The 21,314-nt window shown below is 43.1% G+C and overlaps 1 protein-coding gene and 1 pseudogene across 1 annotated transcript; one reads left to right on the top strand and one right to left on the bottom strand.

The window, feature by feature from the left end:
- The first annotated feature begins 7,410 nt into the window (after nucleotides 1-7,410).
- On the top strand, nucleotides 7,411-12,838 carry LOC135523062 (C-X-C chemokine receptor type 3-like). Its single transcript, XM_064949788.1, has 3 exons — nucleotides 7,411-7,752; nucleotides 10,762-11,160; nucleotides 11,344-12,838. Exons 1-3 carry the CDS (start codon nucleotides 7,750-7,752, stop codon nucleotides 12,076-12,078), a joined length of 1,137 nt encoding a protein of 378 aa, XP_064805860.1. The 5' UTR covers nucleotides 7,411-7,749; the 3' UTR covers nucleotides 12,079-12,838.
- A 3,557-nt stretch (nucleotides 12,839-16,395) lies between these two features.
- LOC135521957 (C-X-C chemokine receptor type 3-like) lies at nucleotides 16,396-19,630 on the bottom strand (annotated as a pseudogene).
- Nucleotides 19,631-21,314: the final 1,684 nt, after the last annotated feature.

Genomic DNA, 21,314 nt, shown 5'->3' with positions numbered 1-21,314 from the left:
TATGACTACTCAATCCCTATTAATACTACTGCCAGTGCCATCTGTGTGTTTAGTGTTGTCACTGCTGAATTACTACACAATGCCTACACATTACTGCTGTATGCCTACTCAATCCCTATTAATACTACTGCCAGTGCCATCTGTGTGTTTAGTGTTGTCACTGCTGAATTACTACACAATGCCTACACATTACTGCTGTATGACTACTCAATCCCTATTAATACTACTGCCAGTGCCATCTGTGTGTTTAGTGTTGTCACTACTGAATTACTACACAATGCCTACACATTACTGCTGTATGACTACTCAATCCCTATTAATACTACTGCCAGTGCAATCTGTGTGTTTAGTGTTGTCACTACTGAATTACTACACAATGCCTACACATTACTGCTGTATGCCTACTCAATCCCTATTAATACTACTGCCAGTGCCATCTGTGTGTTTAGTGTTGTCACTGCTGAATTACTACACAATGCCTACACATTACTGCTGTATGACTACTCAATCCCTATTAATACTACTGCCAGTGCCATCTGTGTGTTTAGTGTTGTCACTACTGAATTACTACACAATGCCTACACATTACTGCTGTATGACTACTCAATCCCTATTAATACTACTGCCAGTGCCATCTGTGTGTTTAGTGTTGTCACTACTGAATTACTACACAATGCCTACACATTACTGCTGTATGCCTACTCAATCCCTATTAATACTACTGCCAGTGCAATCTGTGTGTTTAGTGTTGTCACTGCTGAATTACTACACAATGCCTACACATTACTGCTGTATGACTACTCAATCCCTATTAATACTACTGCCAGTGCCATCTGTGTGTTTAGTGTTGTCACTACTGAATTACTACACAATGCCTACACATTACTGCTGTATGACTACTCAATCCCTTTTAATACTACTGCCAGTGCCATCTGTGTGTTTAGTGTTGTCACTGCTGAATTACTACACAATGCCTACACATTACTGCTGTATGACTACTCAATCCCTATTAATACTACTGCCAGTGCCATCTGTGTGTTTAGTGTTGTCACTACTGAACTGCTCCTGATCCTTTTTCCTTTCCAACATTAACCCTTTTGAATTACTATTACATTTTTTTACTACTGTTTGCTTATTCAAAATCACTATTGACACCTTGTTTAACTACTAGACTGGTGCACATGTTGTTTCTAACTGTAGTTATATCATCAAACAAGAAATAATACGCTTATACAAACTTTATAGCACTTTGCATTAATAAAATCAAGTCCCTTTGAGGCCTTGTTTTCATGCAGCGTTGATAGAGCTATCTTCAGATCCTCTTTTTTTATATTTAGAAAATAAAGAAGCACAAAAAAACAACCAGTTATGTCATTATCAATAATCTGCTAACAGAGGTCACATAATACAACAGAAAAACATTTGATAAACAATGTAAATTTTATCAACAATGGCCTCCAGTCTTCTTACAGATGTAGGATCTTAATTTGACCTAGTTTGCTACAGCAGGAAAATACATCTGCAACAACAGGAAATGTGAATCATTAGGATTATAGTTAATGGACATTGGTGTAGGGGTTGATACATTTTCATAAGGGCAAATCAAGTCTGAAACTTAGAAGTGGAAATCCAAGCCGTATAAGTCTCTTTAAGCCTCATGCACTACAAGTTTGTATTTCCTGTTGTCCAGGACAATTCTCAGCAACAAAAGAGTGATCAAATTAAGATCCTACATCTGTCTGTCAAGGGCTTCCTTGGCAACAGGTTAAAATAAGTAGGTAGAATGGGTAAGTAAACCAACAGGAACATACTGTACATTTGCATACAAACACACACACTTAATAGCTAGCATGACAAAAACAGAGGCTACATGGCTACATTTCAATAGTGCTAGCAAACATATAGGTTAAACTCAATACATCTCTATGACAACGGCTAACAGCTAATACCATTTTGGCTAGCAATCTAAAAAGATATATAAACGGCTAAACAACGATATGAAAGTATTCATAAAACATAAAGCACAGTTAAACTTACAGATGGTGCCTGCATAAGTGCTATCAAAGACAGGATGATAAAGGACGGAAGGTGATTACATTCGGGATTGTCAAAAACAGTAGCTAGCTAACAACAACCAACTACTTCCTGTTTTGCCTTCTGTGGTTTCAAAAATCCAGTGTAGTCTGGCTGTAGAGTTGTGATTCTTATTTACTACCATCATCAAGTAGTCACAACTCTGCCTGATTACTGTTGAAAAGACTGTTTAGTAAAGCTGTAGTGTTTTGGCTAGTTATGAACTACCAACATAAAGTAAAAATCTCTACCTGATTCCAACTGGAGACACTACTGTTTTCCTAATGAACACTAAACAACTCTACTTATGTATCTTGAGTAGTGCATAAACTACACATTCACTACACAATCCCTGCAAGTCTCTAAATAGTCACAAATGTACAAATAGGTTGTAATGTAGTAATTCAGTAGTACTTTTTTATGAGGATATATTTAACTGTCAATCAGCCCAGAACAATAACAATGTGAAACACCGTACGTTGCTACACAGTAAAAAAGAAGAAACATTATTTTGGGAAAAACGTTGTTTCTCTTCACAATTACTCATCACGTGCTTAGTTCATATTTTCAACTGTCTACATTTATGTGTCTTTGCTAAAAAAAACACATCTTGAATTGGTGAGGGGTAGTGAGAGTGGAAGTGGGCTGCCTGGCAACTATACTTCACCTTTCAAATGGCAGACCAAATGGCACATTACTTCCTGTTTACGCTAATAACTCATAATATATAAATCAGGCTGTTTCAAATCAAATCAAATTTATTTATATAGCCCTTCGTACATCAGCTGATATCTCAAAGTGCTGTACAGAAACCCAGCCTAAAACCCCAAACAGTAAGCAATGCAGGTGTAGAAGCACGGTGGTTAGGAAAAACTCCCTAGAAAGGCCAAAACCTAGGAAGAAACCTAGAGTGGAACCAGGCTATGTGGGGTGGCCAGTCCTCTTCTGGCTGTGCCGGGTAGAGATTATAACAGAACATGGCCAAGATGTTCAAATGTTCATAAATGACCAGCATGGTCGAATAATAATAAGGCAGAACAGTTGAAACTGGAGCAGCAGCACGGCCAGGTGGACTGGGGACAGCAAGGAGTCATCATGTCAGGTAGTCCTGGGGCATGGTCCTAGGGCTCAGGTCCTCCGAGAGAGAGAAAGAAAGAGAATTAGAGAGAGCATATGTGGGGTGGCCAGTCCTCTTCCAGCTGTGCCGGGTGGAGATTATAACAGAACATGGCCAAGATGTTCAAATGTTCATAAATGACCAGCATGGTCGAATAATAATAAGGTAGAACAGTTGAAACTGGAGCCGCAGCACGGCCAGGTGGACTGGGGACAGCAAGGAGTCATCATGTCAGGTAGTCCTGGGGCATGGTCCTAGGGCTCAGGTCCTCCGAGAGAGAGAAGGAGAGAATTAGAGAACGCACACTTAGATTCACACAGGACACCGAATTGGACAGGAGAAGTACTCCAGATATAACAAACTGACCCCAGCCCCCCGACACATAAACTACTGCAGCATAAATACTGGAGGCTGAGACAGGAGGGGTCAGGAGACACTGTGGCCCCATCCGAGGACACCCCCGGACAGGGCCAAACAGGAAGGATATAACCCCACCCACTTTGCCAAAGCACAGCCCCCACACCACTAGAGGGATATCTTCAACCACCAACTCACCAACTTGTTTGACCACAAAAATGTTTAGAATTCATTGATATCCAATTTCGTGAGTGCATCTGTGCATCTCTCTGTGTGTGTCACGAACCTCGCCGAGGATGGTGCCTCTTCCTGTTCGGGCGGGGCTCGGCGGTCGTCGTCGCCGGCCTATTAGCTGCCATCGATAACCTTTCCGTTTGTTTTTGGTTATTGGTTAATTGGGTACACCTGTTTTGTATTAGGATTTGTTTGTAGGTTATTTAAGTGCACAAGGCCCGCTGGGTATTTGTGCAGGCTTGTTTCTTGTTACTCTGTGTTGGATGGTGTTATTTTGTTCTTGTCGTTATTCGCCGGACTATTTCTGTCCTGTTCTTTGAACTGGCAACTTATATACGCCCTGTGTGTTGGCATGACCTTTTTTGTTGCGCTGGTGAATAAATTTGACAAACGACTGAACCCTGCTCTCTGCGCCTGATGGCCATGCTGTCACAGATGCTATAATGGCACAGATATAAAAATGAGATCTCTTTGTGTTCCACATGCAGCTTGTTCTATCAATAGCCCACCTCACATACCACAGCTGCACCGGACGCTGCAAAGGTGTGAAAAAAACACTGCAACTACTCCATGTGCACAGACCAGACAAGAAGAACAGAGACCGACACTGAAACAAACCAGGTGTGTGTGTGTGTGTGTGTGTGTGTGTGTGTGTGTGTGCGAGAGAAAGGTGATGTGGTTTGATGGCTTCGGTGAGGATTACAACATGAAAGAAAGTAGCAGAAAAAGGATTTAAAGAGGGTAAGAAAGTAAGATAAGATTTTTTTTCATCAAAAGTTTGAAATCTAGATAAAGAACATTTGGTTCATTCATAATGAAAACCTTAGAGAGCACAATGTCATAATACTAGTTCCGCATTTAAGATGCCATATGTCTGTGGCAGAGTTATTGTAACGATGTTCTTCGTTTGTCGAAAGAGAGTCGGACCGAAATGCAGCGTGTTGGTTACTCATGTTCTTTACTGGCAGATGACTGGCAGATCTGGAAGAGTCTGGCAGACTGACGGCTCTGGCTGCTTCATGCTGACTGACGGCTCTGGCTGCTCCATGCTGACTGGCGGCTCTGGCTGCTCCATGCAGATTGACAGCTCTGGCGGCTTCTTGCAGACTGACAGCTCTGACTGTTCCATGCAGACTAACAGCTTTGGCAGCTCCTTGCCGAGTGGCAGCTCCTTGCAGACTGGCAGCTCCTTGCAGACTGGCAGCTCCTTGCAGACTGGCAACTCCATGCAGACTGGCAACTCCATGCAGACTGGCAACTCCATGCAGACTGGCAACTCTGGCTGCGCCAAGCAGACTGACAGCTCTGGCTGCCCCATGCAGACTGGCAGCTCTAACTGCTCCATGCAGACTGGCAGCTCTGGCTTCTCCATGCAGACTGGCAGCTCCTTGCAGACTGGCAGCTCCTTGCAGACTGGCAGCTCTAGCTGCTCCATGCAGACTGGCAGCTCTGGCTGCTCCATGCAGACTGGCAGCTCTAGCTGCTCCATGCAGACTGGCAGCTCTGGCTGCTCCATGCAGACTGGCAGCTCTGGCTGCTCCATGCAGACTGGCAGCTCTAGCTGCTCCATGCAGACTGGCAGCTCTAGCTGCTCCATGCAGACTGGCAGCTCTAGCTGCTCCATGCAGACTGGCAGCTCTAGCTGCTCCATGCAGACTGGCAGCTCAGGCTGCTCCATGCAGACTGGCAGCTCAGGCTGCTCCGAACAGGCAGGAGGCTCTAGAAACGCTGAACAGGCGGGAGACTCCGACAGCGCAGTAGAGAAGAAAGGCTCCGACAGCGCAGGAGAGGCGAGGCGCACTGTAGGCCTGATGCGTGGTGCTGGCACTGGTGGTATTGGGCCGAAGACATGCACAGGAAGCCTGGTGCGGTGAGCTGCTACCGGAGGGCTGGGGTGTGGAGGTGGTACTGGATGGACTGGACCGTGAAGGTGTACTGGAGAGCCTGAGAGCAGGACTGGCACAGGACGTGCAAGGCTAGGTAGGTACACAGGAGGCCTAGTACGTGAGGCTGGCACATTTTTCACCAGGCGACTAACACGCACCTCAGGACTAGTATGGAGCGCTGACCCAGGTGCCATTAAATCCCCGACACGCTCCGTCGGACGAATCTTGTACTTAAAGCACCAAACTAGCAACTCCCTCATTACTCTCTCCTCCAATTTCCCCATTAACTCCTTCACAGTCTCTGTTTCGCTCACCTCCAACACCGGTTCTGGTCTCCTCCTTGGCTCCTCACGATAAACAGGGAGAGTTGGCTCAGGTCTGTCTCCTGACTCAGCCACTCCCCCTCTGAGCCCCCCCCCAAGAAATTTTTGGGGCTGATTTTCGGGTTTCGCTCTGCGCCGCCGTGTCTTTCTTTTCGACTCCATTCTCCTATAGCCCTCTTCGCACTGCTCCAGCGAATCCCAGGCGGGCTCCGGCACTCTCTCTGGGTCGGCCGCCCACTTGTCTATTTCTTCCCACGTCGTATACTCCAAGCCTCTGCTGTCCATAACGTCCTCCCTTCGCTGCTCCAGCTGCCTGTTAACACGCTGCTCGGTCCGTGTGTGGTGGGTGATTCTGTAACGACGTTCTTCGTTTGTCGAAAGAGAGTCGGACCGAAATGCAGCGTGTTGGTTACTCATGTTCTTTAATGGAACAAATGACGATACACGAAATAACTTATAAATACAAAAAACAACAAACGGAACGTGAAAAACCTATACAGCCTGTCTGGTGAACAGAGACAGGAACAATCACCCACGAAATACAAAGTGAAACCCAGGCTACCTAAATACGGTTCCCAATCAGAGACAACGAGAATCACCTGACTCTGATTGAGAACCGCCTCAGGCAGCCAAACCTATACAACACCCCTACTCAGCCACAATCCCAATAACTAAAAAACCCCACTAAGAAACACAACAAACATAAATCCATGTCACACCCTGGCCTGACCAACTAATTAACTAAAACACAAAATACTAAGACCAAGGCGTGACAGTTATTGCAAATGATATACCTCTTTCTTCAGGTGAAAGACGTAATTTAACTGTGAAAATGTTCGTCATTGTGGGTTGAGAGGGGTGGATCTTTGCTATAAAAGATCTCAGTTGCCATTTTGTTGACACTCTCAGAATTAATTTATAGACACTGAATTGATCTGAGAGTCACAGGGCTATGGTGAAGCTTTATATTATTAAAGATGAAGTGTAAAGTATAACTCTGCCTTGTGTGTGGTTTGTAAACTCTCCTTTCACTTAGTAATACAGGAAATTACCACGACACTGTCCCAGGATGAAAAGTGCAGCTACATGGGAAAAACAATGTTGAAACTATGACAGCGAGTTGGGAGTGTTCGTTTCATTCGGAATAAGATTAGATTTTCATATTTACCACTGTAGCAGTACAAAATTGCATCTTAAACAAATTGGACAATGGTTAAATTAGCCATAATTACTTAGAGACCTCCCAAAGTTGGACTTTTGTTGCATTTAAGGCTGCTTATCTCTCAGTCAGGGGGCTGTAGTCCCCCGTAATTCACACTCTGGGGTAGGTGGAGTCTGTTCAGTGTGACTGTGGTTAATGTGCCAACCTCAGCACAGGATCTTATCATATCTTATCATTCTTCACCTTTGTGTTAGAATGTGCAAGCCAACAGCGTTTTTTTCAATTTAAATTCTCATCTCTCTTCTTTTTGTTATGGCGTTCAACAATGTGTTTTAATTAATAACACATTCGTTACAAACAACAGGAAAACAAGGCATATGGAATATAATGAATACAAATGAATGCTCATTCAAAGATAAATCTGATACAAATCAGTGATCAACATTGGGCCTGTAGAAGTATTACATATTTCCTCTCTCTTGGTTCCTCCCCATTTACTGAACATAGCAGTTCTGTTTGACATCATGCTCACAACAGCGCCAGCCCATCATCTCTGTGGAAACTGATTGACAGACTGCATCAATACCATTCAAAGGCATGGTAAGTGTCCCTATACACACATATTTCAACTGCATATACATAAAAATCACTATCATATTGAATAACAACATTTATTTTGTACCAATGGGTACAGGTTTATTTTATTTGTCTATTTATTTAAAAAATAATAATAAGTTGGTGGCATTAATGGTATTATAAGCAATTTTATATTACTTGTCACAATGCACATTGTTAATAACAATAGGCTTTCAATTATTTAAATGCACTGAAAAATGCCCTAAATTTGAGTCAGACCTAAGAAAAGCACCTTAACATTAATTGTAGGTGTGAAGGGTCTTTGAATGAGTCAAATTGAATTGTCTGAAATGACAGAATCTCGACAGATGATTTTATGATACCAAAACCCATAAATTATTGACATTTGACAACTCCGATAGGGCTTTAGTGTCCCCACATCGCATTTAGCATGTTTCACAGGTGCAGTGCAGGGTATAGAAAATGTGTGAAAAGAAAGACGGTATCCACACATTTTGTGAAGATGTTCAGATGTTCCACAATAACGCACCAATATTATGACTCAGTTGCATTATTGGTGTGAATCTGAAAATTTTGTGACTATATTCACCTTCCTTCTCATAGTATGTTTTGGACATCTAACCCCTTTTAAACATTGTGTGAGTTATTGACTTCTGGGTTGTACCATTAGATTTGTTTATAGATAGATACCAACCATTAACAAGGGTTGAGTGGCATTTGTGAGACATGGGTGGATCCCTGGTCTTTTTACAAAAATGTATGTAAACGCTATCTATGAAAAACTGAAACTCTCACAAACACACACATGTAACATGTTGCTCTATGACGCTCACAAGCTACACAAGAGTTGTTAAAACAGAAGGGGTTCTTCTACATAGAAGATCATAGTGAATCCCAGGACATAGTGTCTATAATACTGTAATAAGCTAACATAGTTGCTGTGACAACTCTGAACTCCACACAGTTGTCACTGACTAGTTGGATATTCATTTCCCAGCTGTACTTACAGCATTTATATACATTCATTTTTCATGTGTTTTTTTTTTGTTGCTTTAGCAGAGTTTAAAAATGTGTTTGTGTAATTGTTTATGTCAAATAGTTTTGTGTTGTACTTACAGCCCTGGTTGTCCTGAAAATAAAATGTTAAAACATTTCATTGTGAGGCAAAATATAAGGGCTGGACATGCAGATAAAAGTTAATTTTTGTTGGGGTCTCTGGACTGATAGGGTTAACGGAAGACGATTTTGGCGATGAAACTACAGAAAGCCATTCATATCCAATGGAAGAGAAGCAAAGTGGGCAGCTTTCCCAAACTTTGGTTCCGCCCTGTTCAGACTCCACCATCCATGCTCGCATCGCCCAAAGGTCCCCTCGCCCACTTTCCTTCATTGAAAATGTATGGGGCTCCGTTTGTGTTATGTGGAACTGCACTATAATGGCTGTTGATACCTAGCACTACCTGGCCTGCTTGCTAGCACCAAAATGAGGGCGAAGCAAGTGTGGCTATGCAAATGATCGTGTTATGTGTAAATTCACTGCAAGGCAATCAGATCAAGTGTTAACCAGTGATAGTGATACCTGCATAGCTGTTGTTTTGGTGGTGTTCAAATCAAGTCAAATTGTATTGGTCACATGCAATGTTAATGCGAGTGTAGCGAAATGCTTGCTCTTGTAGTTCCGACTATGCAGTAATATCTAACAAGTAATCTAACAAATTCACAACAACTACCTTATACACACACATGGTGTAGAATACAGCATTGTAATGAAACAGTAGGGAGCAGGTCTCGCACCCTCGACCTTCGAGCCCGAGGTCCGGCGCGCTATCGACTGGGCCGCAAAAGCATGCTCATGCGGCAGAGTCGATTTCGGCGCTTATAAACCCAGGGTCGTTACACTATTCCCTCCTTTCAAAGAGCGCGTCCTCGCGCTAGTTTGCGACTCTACGTCTTACAGGCACGCGCTCACCGGCCAAGCACGCGCACTATCGTGGATGCGAGGTCCGATCACTTCTGACACCAATGTAATGAAACAGCAGGGAGCAGGTCTCGAACCCTCGACCTTCTAGCCCGATGTCCGGCGCGCTATCGACTGTGCAAAAGTATGCTCGCCAGTCAGTCTTATAAACCGGGGTCGTTGCAGTATATACATATGAGATGAGTAATGTAGGATATGTAAACAAGATGTAAGTGCCGTTATTTATAGTGACTAGTGATCCATTTATTAAGTCTGTTTATTTAAGTGGCCAGAGATTTGAGTCTGTATGTTGGCAGCAGCCTCTCTATGTTAGTGATGGCTATCTCAGTGATGGCTGAGATAGAAGCTGTTTTTCAGCCTCTCGGTCCCAGCTTTGATGCACCTTTACTGACCTCACCTTCTGGATGATAGCGGGGTGAACAGGCAGTGGCTCTGGTGGTTGTTGTTCTTGATGATCTTTTTGGCCTTCCTGTGACATCGGGTGCTGTCGGTGTCCTGGGAGGGCAGGTAGTTTACCCTCGGTGAATCGTTGTGAAGACTGCACTAACCCCTGGAGAGCCTTGTGGTTGAGGGTGGTGCAATTGCCGTACCAGGCGGTGATAAAGCCCGACAGGATGCTCTCGATTGTGCATCTGTAAAAGTTTCTTCAGCCTCCTTCTTCAGTAGATGTACCTTATTTTGGGCGTTTATCCCAAAACCCCATTCTTTCCCCATTAATTTCCCGCTGTTGCGCCTTCCGTGACGTGTATGCCGAGGAACTTTAAATTTACCACCTTCTCCACTACTGTCCCGTTGATGTGGATGGCGGGGTGCTCCCTCTGCTGTTCTTACTTTGTCTCTTCCATAGTAATGGCGTCTTTATGTAAGCACTATCTCACACATATATCATACTAAAGCCACATAAATCCTACTGGTGAAACACTCCAGGAAAAACAATACTTTTGGCACTTTTTCTGACATTGTATTTTACTCACTTACCGTGAAGTGTAAGTCAAACCTAATGTAAAACTGAATTTATTCTGTTTCCTTTACAGGATTCTCTCGTGGCCAATGGTGAGAAATTTACAATTAACATATCTGTGAGTGACCTCGATTATTTTTATGACAAGGAGTATAGTAACTACACCGATACCAGTGACACGTGCTGTTCAACTGGGGAGGTGTGCAGCTTGGAGGAGGGTATGAGTTTTGATGCTGTGTTCCTGCCCGTGTTCTACTCCCTGACACTGGTTCTGGGGCTGCTGGGTAACGGGTTGGTCCTGTTGGTTCTGGTCCAGAGGAGGCGTGGCTGGAGCGTGACGGACACCTTCATCCTGCACCTCTGTGTGGCTGACATCCTGCTACTCCTCACTCTGCCCCTCTGGGCTGCTCAGGCAGCTGAGGAATGGAGCTTCGGGACCCCCCTCTGCAAGATGACTGGAGCCATATTCACAGTAAGGGGGGTTGAGGGGAGGGGCTGGTCTGGGAAGCAAGAGTATACGTCTCTGTAATAACACGTAAATAAACTGCAACAAAATTGTTATCAAGATACCCAATTACAGCAGTAGTCTTTGTCTGAACCTTGTAAAAGTTGTATAACAGTCATGTTTCCCCCTGTCTCTGTGTCTCTGTCTCAGATCAACTTTTACTGTGGCATCTTCCTGCTGGCCTGCATCAGTCTGGACCGCTACCTGTCCGTGGTCCACGCAGTCCAGATGTACTCTCGCAGGAAGCCCTGGATGGTGCAGGCCAGCTGCCTGTCCGTGTGGCTCCTCTCCATCCTCCTCTCCATCCCCGACTGGCACTTCCTGGAGTCTGTGAGGGACACCAGACGAGACAAACAGGAGTGTGTCCACAACTACCCGTCTCTCTCCCAGTCTGGGTTTGACTGGCGCCTGGCCTCCCGCCTGCTCTACCATACAGTGGGCTTCCTCCTCCCATCTGCCGTGCTGCTCTTCTGCTACACCTGCATCCTGCTGCAACTGCAGCGCGGCTCCCAGGGCCTCCAGAAGCAGAGGGCCGTCCGGGTCATCCTGGCCCTGGTGCTGGTCTTCTTCCTCTGCTGGACTCCCTACAACATCACCTTAATGGTGGACACCCTCTACTCCAACAACACCCTGGTGGTCAACTGCGAGAGCCATAAAGCCCTGGACATCTCCCTGACGGCCACCTCCTCTCTGGGCTACCTGCACTGCAGCCTCAACCCTGTGCTCTACTCCTTCGTGGGGGTGAAGTTCCGGCGCCACCTGCTGGACATGCTGAGTTCCCTGGGCTGCAAGCTGAAGAGTGGAGTCAGGCTGCAGACTGCCAGCCGGAGGAGCTCCATGTGGTCTGAGTCTGGAGACACCTCCCACACCTCTGCCATCTATTAAGGACTTATCTCTCTATCCCAAGGTCTCCCAAACTATGTCCTAAGGACCCCAAATGGTGCATGTTTTGTTTTTTACCCTAGCACTACACATCTGATACAAATAATCAGCTAATCGTCAAGCTATGGTAATGTGAATCAGCTGTGTAGCGTTAAGGCAAAAACCAAAACGTGCACGCCTTGGTATCCCGAGGACCGAGTTAGGAAACACTGCTCTATCCTGTTGCTCTTGAGTTGTCGTTGACTCAATAAGTGGATTATCAATGTGACCTTTAGCCTACTCCAACTTCCCCTCCAGCAGATTTGGGCTGGAGGAAAGGTTGTTAGATCCGCCGTGTTTCACCATCATCTTTTCCCAATAGAGCACACTCAGAAAACAAATTATTTTGAAGAATTATTGCCTATTAAAGAAACTCTTTGTAAATAATGGGGCCTATAATGAAGTTACACATAAGTAAATCAGTTGTACATACTAAAAAAATATAAAGTGATTACAAAATTATACACATTTTTTTAGAGTATGAACAATATCTTATGAGTTTTAAGCTTGTCATTTATCATTAAATTTACCTGCTTTATGTTTTGTTATTAAATGATAACTGGCATATGTGCTCTGTTATAGTTAATGCATTTGTTATTACTGACACATGCAATGATTTGATGTATATTTTTTCACAACAAAAATGCACAGTATCCTATGACAGGTTACAATTTCAAGGAACCATAGTGAAATACTGAATAAAGTTTAATTCTTTATACTATCATTCAGAATCTCTGTCTTTTAATGGTTGGTTAATTGATGTCTGTACACCAAAAACGAAAACCCCTAGAGGCAGCCAGACTCAGATCAGCAGAGATTTAGCCACACCACCAACAAGGGCCTGTTCAGGATGATTGAACATCAAAGAACAATCATAAACATGTATGATTGTCTGGCATGTAGAATGGGGAATTGTGTCAGCTCTATACATTACATTTCTATCTGTAAACATTCTGAACATTTCACCTCACTAAACACAACACTGTAGGCCTGCTGGTAGCCTAGCGGTTAAGAGTGCTGCACCGGTTAAGAGTGTTCCACTCAGTCCAACTGAACATCTTGCCTCTACCACCTTTTAGCAAGAAGAGAAAAGTATAATCAACTTTAGCTGATACAGGAAGAGAAACAGGAAGCAGGTCATATCTTGAGTTTGGTGTGTTGCTGCTACTGCCACATGATTTCTCTGTCCTCCATATCTCATAGAAAACAAGTGGTGAAATATCACACAGTGAAACAAAACCAAAACATGTATGGTCATAATTGAAAACAGGAAGGATGAAAAGTGGTTAAAATTGTGTTTTGTGCTAAAAAAATTGGAAACCAGACATTCAGCTTAACGAAAATACAAATAGGGTCAAGTTCTGTCATGAATATTCCATTTTAGTTATTCTGTACCATGCCATGTCAAATTTATTCTGTATCAAAAAAAGTGCCTTGCTAAAGAATTCGGCCCCCTTGAACTTTGCGACCTTTTGCCACATTTCAGGCTTCAAACACAAAGATATAAAACTGTATTTTTTTGTGAAGAATCAACAGCAAGTGGGACACAATCATGAAGTGGAACGACATTTATTGGATATTTCAAACTTTTTTAACAAATCAAAAACTGAAAAATTGGGAGTGCAAAATTATTCAACCCCCTTAAGTTAATACTTTGTAGCGCCACCTTTTGCTGCGATTACAGCTGTAAGTCGCTTGGGGTATGTCTCTATCAGTTTTGCACATCGAGAGATCGATTTTTTCCCATTCCTCCTTGCAAAACAGCTCGAGCTCAGTGAGGTTGGATGGAGAGCATTTGTGAACAGCAGTTTTCAGTTCTTTCCACAGATTCTCGATTGGATTCAGGTCTGGACTTTGACTTGGCCATTCTAACACCTGGATATGTTTATTTTTGAACCATTCCATCGTAGATTTTGCTTTATGTTTTGGATCATTGTCTTGATGGAAGACAAATCTCTGTCCCAGTCTCAGGTCTTTTGCAGACTCCATCAGGTTTTCTTCCAGAATGGTCCTGTATTTGGCTCCATCCATCTTCCCAACAATTTTAACCATCTTCCCTGTCCCTGCTGAAGAAAAGCAGGCCCAAACCATGATGCTGCCACCACCATGTTTGACAGTGGGGATGATGTGTTCAGGGTGATGAGCTGTGTTGCTTTTACACCAAACATAACATTTTGCATTGTTGCCAAAAAGTTCAATTTTGGTTTCATCTGACCAGAGCACCTTCTTCCACATGTTTGGTGTGTCTCCCAGATGGCTTGTGGCAAACATTAAACAACACTTTTTATGGATATCTTTAAGAAATGGCTTTCTTCTTGCCACTCTTCCATAAAGGCCAGATTTGTGCAATATACGACTGATTGTTGTCCTATGGACAGAGTCTCCCACCTCAGCTGTAGATCTCTGCAGTTCATCCAGAGTGATCATGGGCTTCTTGGCTGCATCTCTGATCAGTCTTCTCCTTGTATGAGCTGAAAGTTTAGAGGGACGGCCAGGTCTTGGTAGATTTGCAGTGGTCTGATACTCCTTCCATTTCAATATTATTGCTTGCACAGTGCTCCTTGGGATGTTTAAAGCTTGGGAAATCTTTTTGTATCCAAATCCGGCTTTAAACTTATTCACAACAGTATCTCGGACCTGCCTGGTGTGTTCCTTGTTCTTCATGATGCTCTCTGCGCTTTTAACGGATCTCTGAGACTATCACAGTGCAGGTGCATTTATACGGAGACTTGATTACACACAGGTGGATTGTATTTATCATCATTAGTCATTTAGGTCAACATTGGATCATTCGGAGATCCTCACTGAACTTCTGGAGAGAGTTTGCTGCACTGAAAGTAAAGGGGCTGAATAATTTTGCATGCCCAATTTTTCAGTTTTTGATTTGTTAAAAAAGTTTTAAATATCCAATAAATGTCGTTCCACTTCATCATTGTGTCCCACTTGTTGTTGATTCTTCACAAAAAAATACAGTTTTATATCTTTATGTTTGAAGCCTGAAATGTGGCAAAAGGTTGCAAATTTCAAAGTGGCCGAATACTTTCGCAAGGCACTGTATATACAGTACCAGTACAAAGTTTGTACACACCTACTCAATCAAGGGTTTTTCTATATTTTTACTATTTTCTACATTGTATAATAATAATAGTGAAGACTTCAAAACTATGACATTTTGATTAGTTTAACACTTTTTTGCTTACTACATGATTCCATATGTGCTATTTCATAGTATTCACTATTATTCTACAATGTAGACAATTACAACACATTTAGAAAAACTTTTGAATGAGTAGGTGTGTCCAAACTTGACAGTTTCAGGATATTTTTTTACAACTCATTTACATTACATAATCTGGTCAAAAATAACCCATTGTATTTAAAAGACATGTATTGACTTGTATGTCAATGTTTAGCATTGAAAACAAAGGATTAGTGCGTCACACACCATGCAACCCTAAAACATCTCTCTTTATATCTCTCCACCTCCTTCTTTTCTGTTTTCTCTTATCTTGCCTTCTCCCACAGTGTGACCTGGTTGACAATGCCCATTACAGTCCTCTCTTAGTAAAATAAATAGTGGAGTATTCAGATGGATATCGATTAACCATGGCTGTGTGTGTCATCAGGCCTGCCAAGGGCCTAAACAGCCTGTTGCAACAAAGAAATTAACTCAAGCCTGGGATGCCTGGGACAGAGTGGGAAACCCTGTCTCATGCTGCTGTCAGACACGTTAAAACCAGTCAAAAGAAAGGGTAAAAACAACATCGGGCTTCCCCAGAGTGGGTCAATTTACAGGATATTGTGACACCGACTTGAGGAAATCAAAAGTGAAACAATTGTTGTAAAAAGGTAAAAATACTCTTATTCATTAATTATACATAGTAATGGAATAATACAATAACAGGATATACTTGTTTAATATAACATTATAGTTACACAATAGAACAGTAACATATACAAGTCCTACTAAAAATGTAATATTCTGTGAGAAAATGTTGGGATTTCTTCATACAGATAATTATGAATGAATCATGAATAATATTGAGTGAGAAAATTACAGATATATAAATATCATATTCCTAAGAAAATCCTATGCTCCCGTTATTGGTAATGGCGAGAGGTTAGCATGTCTTGGGGGCATGATCTTTGTGCATTTGTAACTTACTCATCATTAATCACGATTGATTCAGGATTATCCGTAATCATGGTAGCCATTTTAATATAGAAGAAAACACATTCTATCATTATTTATAATAAAGGTGACACCAAAATGACACAATACAATATTTACCATTAATTTATATTCGGCACAAAATAATCTGAAACACAACAAAAACAAACTGCAAACGCATCCAACAAGTTTGTAGAGTCACATGCTTGATGTCATCATTGCGTGCTAGAATTATGGGACCAAGAACTAAACTTTTGACTAAATTTAACACACTAAAGTGAATTGGTCCAAATACTTATGACACCTTCTAATAGGGGGACTAGATACATAAAGTGCATTCATTTCTAAACAGTAAAACAGATACGTATGAAAACACCCTAAAATAAAAGGTGACATGCTGTACTGTCGACTAATACAAAACATTTGATTTCAATTCCAAAATGCTGGAGTATAGAGCCAAATAAAATGTTTTAGCTTCACATTCTAAATAAATATGTAGGTGAGTGTAAAAATCTAAATGTATGATGTATGTGTCTGCTGAGAACATTGTTTACTCTAAAATCCATGACATTCAGTGAAGTGCTCTGTAAAAATAATAATACAATAGATATAGGTTTGACAACTTAATGCATGAATCTTTCCAACAGATTCTACAGAGCCGGACGACATCGATAGGTAAAACAAAACATGAAGATCAGACAACCCACTGACTTTATACAAATATACATTTAGTCTGAGCGTTATCCATTAAAGTGCAATTTAAAGAAAGTAGTCCTCATAAGGGCTTTCTACTATGCATGTCTTTCTCTCATGACCCATGTTACGGTCATCCATCAGTCCCCAGACCCATGACCCATACAACTTCCCCTCAAGGCAGGAAGACATACTATATTAGTCATTAGGATCCTCTTCCTACCCATTAGCTCTGGGTGGACTGTACCTGTCCCATGGTTGTCATTGGGTTCAACGTCCCCATCTCCTCTGCTTGGTCAGGTGAGTCTTCAACCACACCTGAATCCCATAGTGAGAGTTTCGGATCGTTCTGCACCCCCTCAACACACCTCACCATATCCAGCACGCGTCGCCGGAAGTTTCTACACAGTCCGAGATGGAGCACTGGGTTGAGGCAAGCGTGCAGGCAGTCTAGAGCGTACGTAACCACCAGACTGTTCTCCAGAGCTGTCCTCCCGTTCTCACAGGACCCAGCAACAGACTCCCCAGGCCTCCCCTGAAAGGTGTCCACCATTAGGGTGATGTTGTAGGGCGTCCAGCAGAGGAAGAAGACCAGCACCAGGGCCAGGATGACCCGGACGGCCCTCTGCTTCTGGAGGCCCTGGGAGCCGCGCTGCAGCCGCAGCAGGATGCAGGTGTAGCAGAAGAGCAGCACGGCAGATGGGAGGAGGAAGCCCACTGTATGGTAGAGCAGGCGGGAGGCCAGGCGCCAGTCAAACCCAGACTGGGAGAGAGATGGGTAGTTGTGGACACACTCCTGTTTGTCTCGTCTGGTGTCCCTCACAGACTCTGGACCACTACCTGTGTCGGCCAAGCCCAGGTGCAGGATGAAGTGTCCATCACGCTCCCGTCTGGGATGGAGAGGAGGATGGAGAGGAGCCACACGGACAGGCAGCTGGCCTGCACCATCCAGGGCTTCCTGCGAGAGTACATCTGGACTGTGTGGACCATGGACAGGTAGTGGTCCAGAATGATGCAGGCCAGCAGGAAGATGCTACAGTAAAAGTTGATCTGAGGGAGAGAGAGACGGAGTGAGAGAGAGAGAGATATAAACCTGAGAAAGCTCTTAGCTGGAATGAACATTAAGATGAAACAACTATGTTCTTCCTCTGTACTTTCTCTTTTCAAAGAAATATTGACAGTTTATTATTGGACTCATAGGAAGAGCCCCTTAAGAGTACAGTAACCCTGATCTGGATTGAATGATGTATTGAAAGTGTATCTGATGACTTAGAAGAATAATAGGATGTAAAAACCCTTCCTCCCCATCCTATCCAACACTACCCAGCACTCGGATTTCACAGTACTAGAACCCCCATCATATACCACACTACTCCACACTCCTACCCCCTCTCCCCATCCCCAACCCCCAGTTCATGTGTTCATACAGATATATACACTTGCTAGACCAGTCCCCCCTTACTCCCCACAAGTCCTTACTGAGAACATGGCTCCAGTGATCTTGCAGAGGGGGGTCCCGAAGCTCCATTCCCCAGTGGCCTGAACAGCCCAGAGGGGCAGCGTGACCAGTAGCAGGGTGTCGGCCAAGCCCAGGTGCAGGATGAAGGGTCCATCACGCTCCAGCTCCGCCTCCTCTGGACCAGAACCACCAGGACCAGCACGTTACCCACTAGCCCCAGGACCAGCGTCAGGGAGTAGAGCATTGGGAGGAACCCCGTGCCAAAACGCACTCCAACGCCATCTTCAGGGATTCCTCTTTATAAACATAGTCCCCATCGTAGTTATAGGTGTTATTCTCTAGAAATATCCCTTCCAGGTCCATGTCTGTCTGTAGAGAAGTCGAGAATCAGTTTATCGTTTGGGTAGTACAGATCAATCTATTGGGTTTAAGACAAAAACAATGCGAGCAGAATGTGTGTTGGCGAGGACAACAATTTCCTCTTTCACCAAGTTACACCTAGAGAGATCTGTCTTTCGTCTCCGGTCCTCTGCTCTAACACTGACAAGTTGTGTGAGAAAGAGAGGTATCCCCTGAAGTATCTCATCTGACAAGGGCCAGAACATATTATATTCACGCTGCTCACATGATTCCGATGTCACCAGACTAGGCAACACTACACACAGCATAGTAACAGTGGAAAGTACAGTTCCCCTTAAGGGGGCTGTCCACTGCACTGCAGACCATCTGACTGCTGCCATTGGCTCACTATGGGAGCTTGTCTCGTTGTGCTCGAACCACACTCTCTAACCTCTCTGTAGGTATTCTATACTTATCAGTTTTTCTGTTAAACCAGAAAGACTGGTGAGAGATGGCAAGAGAGAGGGGGAGACAGAGAGAAAGCAAGAGAGACAGAGAGAGAGAGAAGACTTGTCCTGGGAAATTTGGATGCACAGACATATGCACAAGCACACACAGGAATTCAAATTGCATGAAAGACATAAGCGGAGTAAAGAGAACTTGTGAAGGACAAAGACCACAGACGAGGAGAAAAGAGAAAACACATAGACAGTAGAAGGGGTTTGAAATGAGAAAAATACTTATCACATAAGCCGTGTTCTTTATATAAATAAAGGTTCAATTTAAAATAAAAATAGCCGATCATTCAGTAGTCCCCGTAGCATTGCAGAGACAGGAGACAAACACGGCTCTGTTTGCTTACACTGTAAGTAGAGAACAGACAGTTTGTTTGAATGGCTGCATTCCCTGAGCAGGAAAGAGAGAGGACAAATTGAACTAACAGTTCACACAAAACAAAAGTGAAGGAGGTCAAGGGGATGATGCAGGACTTTTAGAAGAGAGGAAGTATAGTCATTTCAGTCCTCTACTCTCACGGTAAGCAGAGTTGTACAGTACACATGTCACACACCCAGAGAACCAGCGCCAGTATTTTTGGAGCTTTACAGAAGAGAGGTAATGCGTACCTCAGCTGCCGGTTGTCCGTCAATAACACTTACTTGGCAGGGTTTACGCTAACAAAAGCAGTGATGTGAACACGGTCGCGAGCCGGTGAGAGTGGATTTGTCAGAATGTATTGTGTCGATGTTGCAGCCTGGTCTCATAGACAAGACTTAACATAGTAAAAGTAAATCCGGATCCAGGACACTTAAATTAGTATCATATGCTATGTTTGGGATGGTAACATAAGACAGATGGTTACTTAAGGAAACAATGAAAGTATGGTGGTTGGTCGGGGTTGGTGTATAATGGGAACGTCTAGCAACCCAAAAGTTGTGAATTCAAATCTCATCATGGACAAATGTAGCATTTTAGTTAATTAGCAACTTTTCAAATACATACTACTTTTAAACTACTTTGCAACTACTTAGCATGTTAGCTAACGCTTCCCCTAGCCATAGCCTTTATAGCTAACCCTTCCCCTAACCTTAACCCTTTAATCTAACGCCTAAACTTAACCCTAACCTCAAGCTTAGCTAAGAAAGGGCAAGCTAGCTAACATTAGCCACCTAGCTAGAATTCGTAACACATCATACATTTAGCAAATTCATAATATATTTTACATTTTGCAAATTCATAAAGTAAACATTTTGCAGATTCGTAACATATTTTAAGTTTTGCAAATACAAAACAATATAGCAATTTTAATTTGTAACATATCTCACGGAATGTGCGATGGACATCCACATATTAATACATACCATACTAAACGTAACATATCATAATAAATTGAGCGTCCCAGATTTAAATACAGAGTAATACGAAATGCTCTGAGACCATTTTGGGCCATAAGATATGTACTGTATGTATGCATAACCATGTTGCTTTTTGTAAGCTAATCTTGTGTCTTCAGATCAGTGAAGGAGGAAAGGAGATGAGATTAGAGCAGGGGGTGTCCTTATTCTAAACTATTGAGATGGACATGCACCACGAATTTAATATAACTGAAGCACTATTCTGTCAGGCGCAGTGTAGCACAACTGCTGCTGGTGTAGCCTAGAATATGCATGCAAACTAGAAGTCTCCAACACCTCTTGTTTGGACCTTGGCTCTCATATGAAAAAGAGCAGTGCCTAACAATACAGAAGCGGATAAACATTTCCCTCGAGGTAACCGCAGCTGCTGATACCAGCAGTATATCTCCTTCTCCATCTCTCCCACCTCCTTCATTTCTGTTTGCTCTTATCTTACCTTCTCCCACAGTTTCACCTGGTTGACAATGCCTACTACAGTCCTCTCTTAGTAAAACAAACAGTGGTGTATTCAGACGGATATTGAGGACACAGACCCGTGAAAAGTGAACAGGTCACAAAGAGGAATATTACTGTCTCCCTCTCCCACCACATCTGACCAATGATGTCACTAACCATGGCTGTGTGT

The sequence above is a fragment of the Oncorhynchus masou genome, chromosome 30 (assembly GCF_036934945.1).
Source record: "Oncorhynchus masou masou isolate Uvic2021 chromosome 30, UVic_Omas_1.1, whole genome shotgun sequence".
NCBI lineage: Eukaryota > Metazoa > Chordata > Actinopteri > Salmoniformes > Salmonidae > Oncorhynchus > Oncorhynchus masou.
The sequence above is the reverse complement of the archived record's forward strand: the minus strand, read 5'-3'. Positions and strand labels throughout refer to the sequence as shown.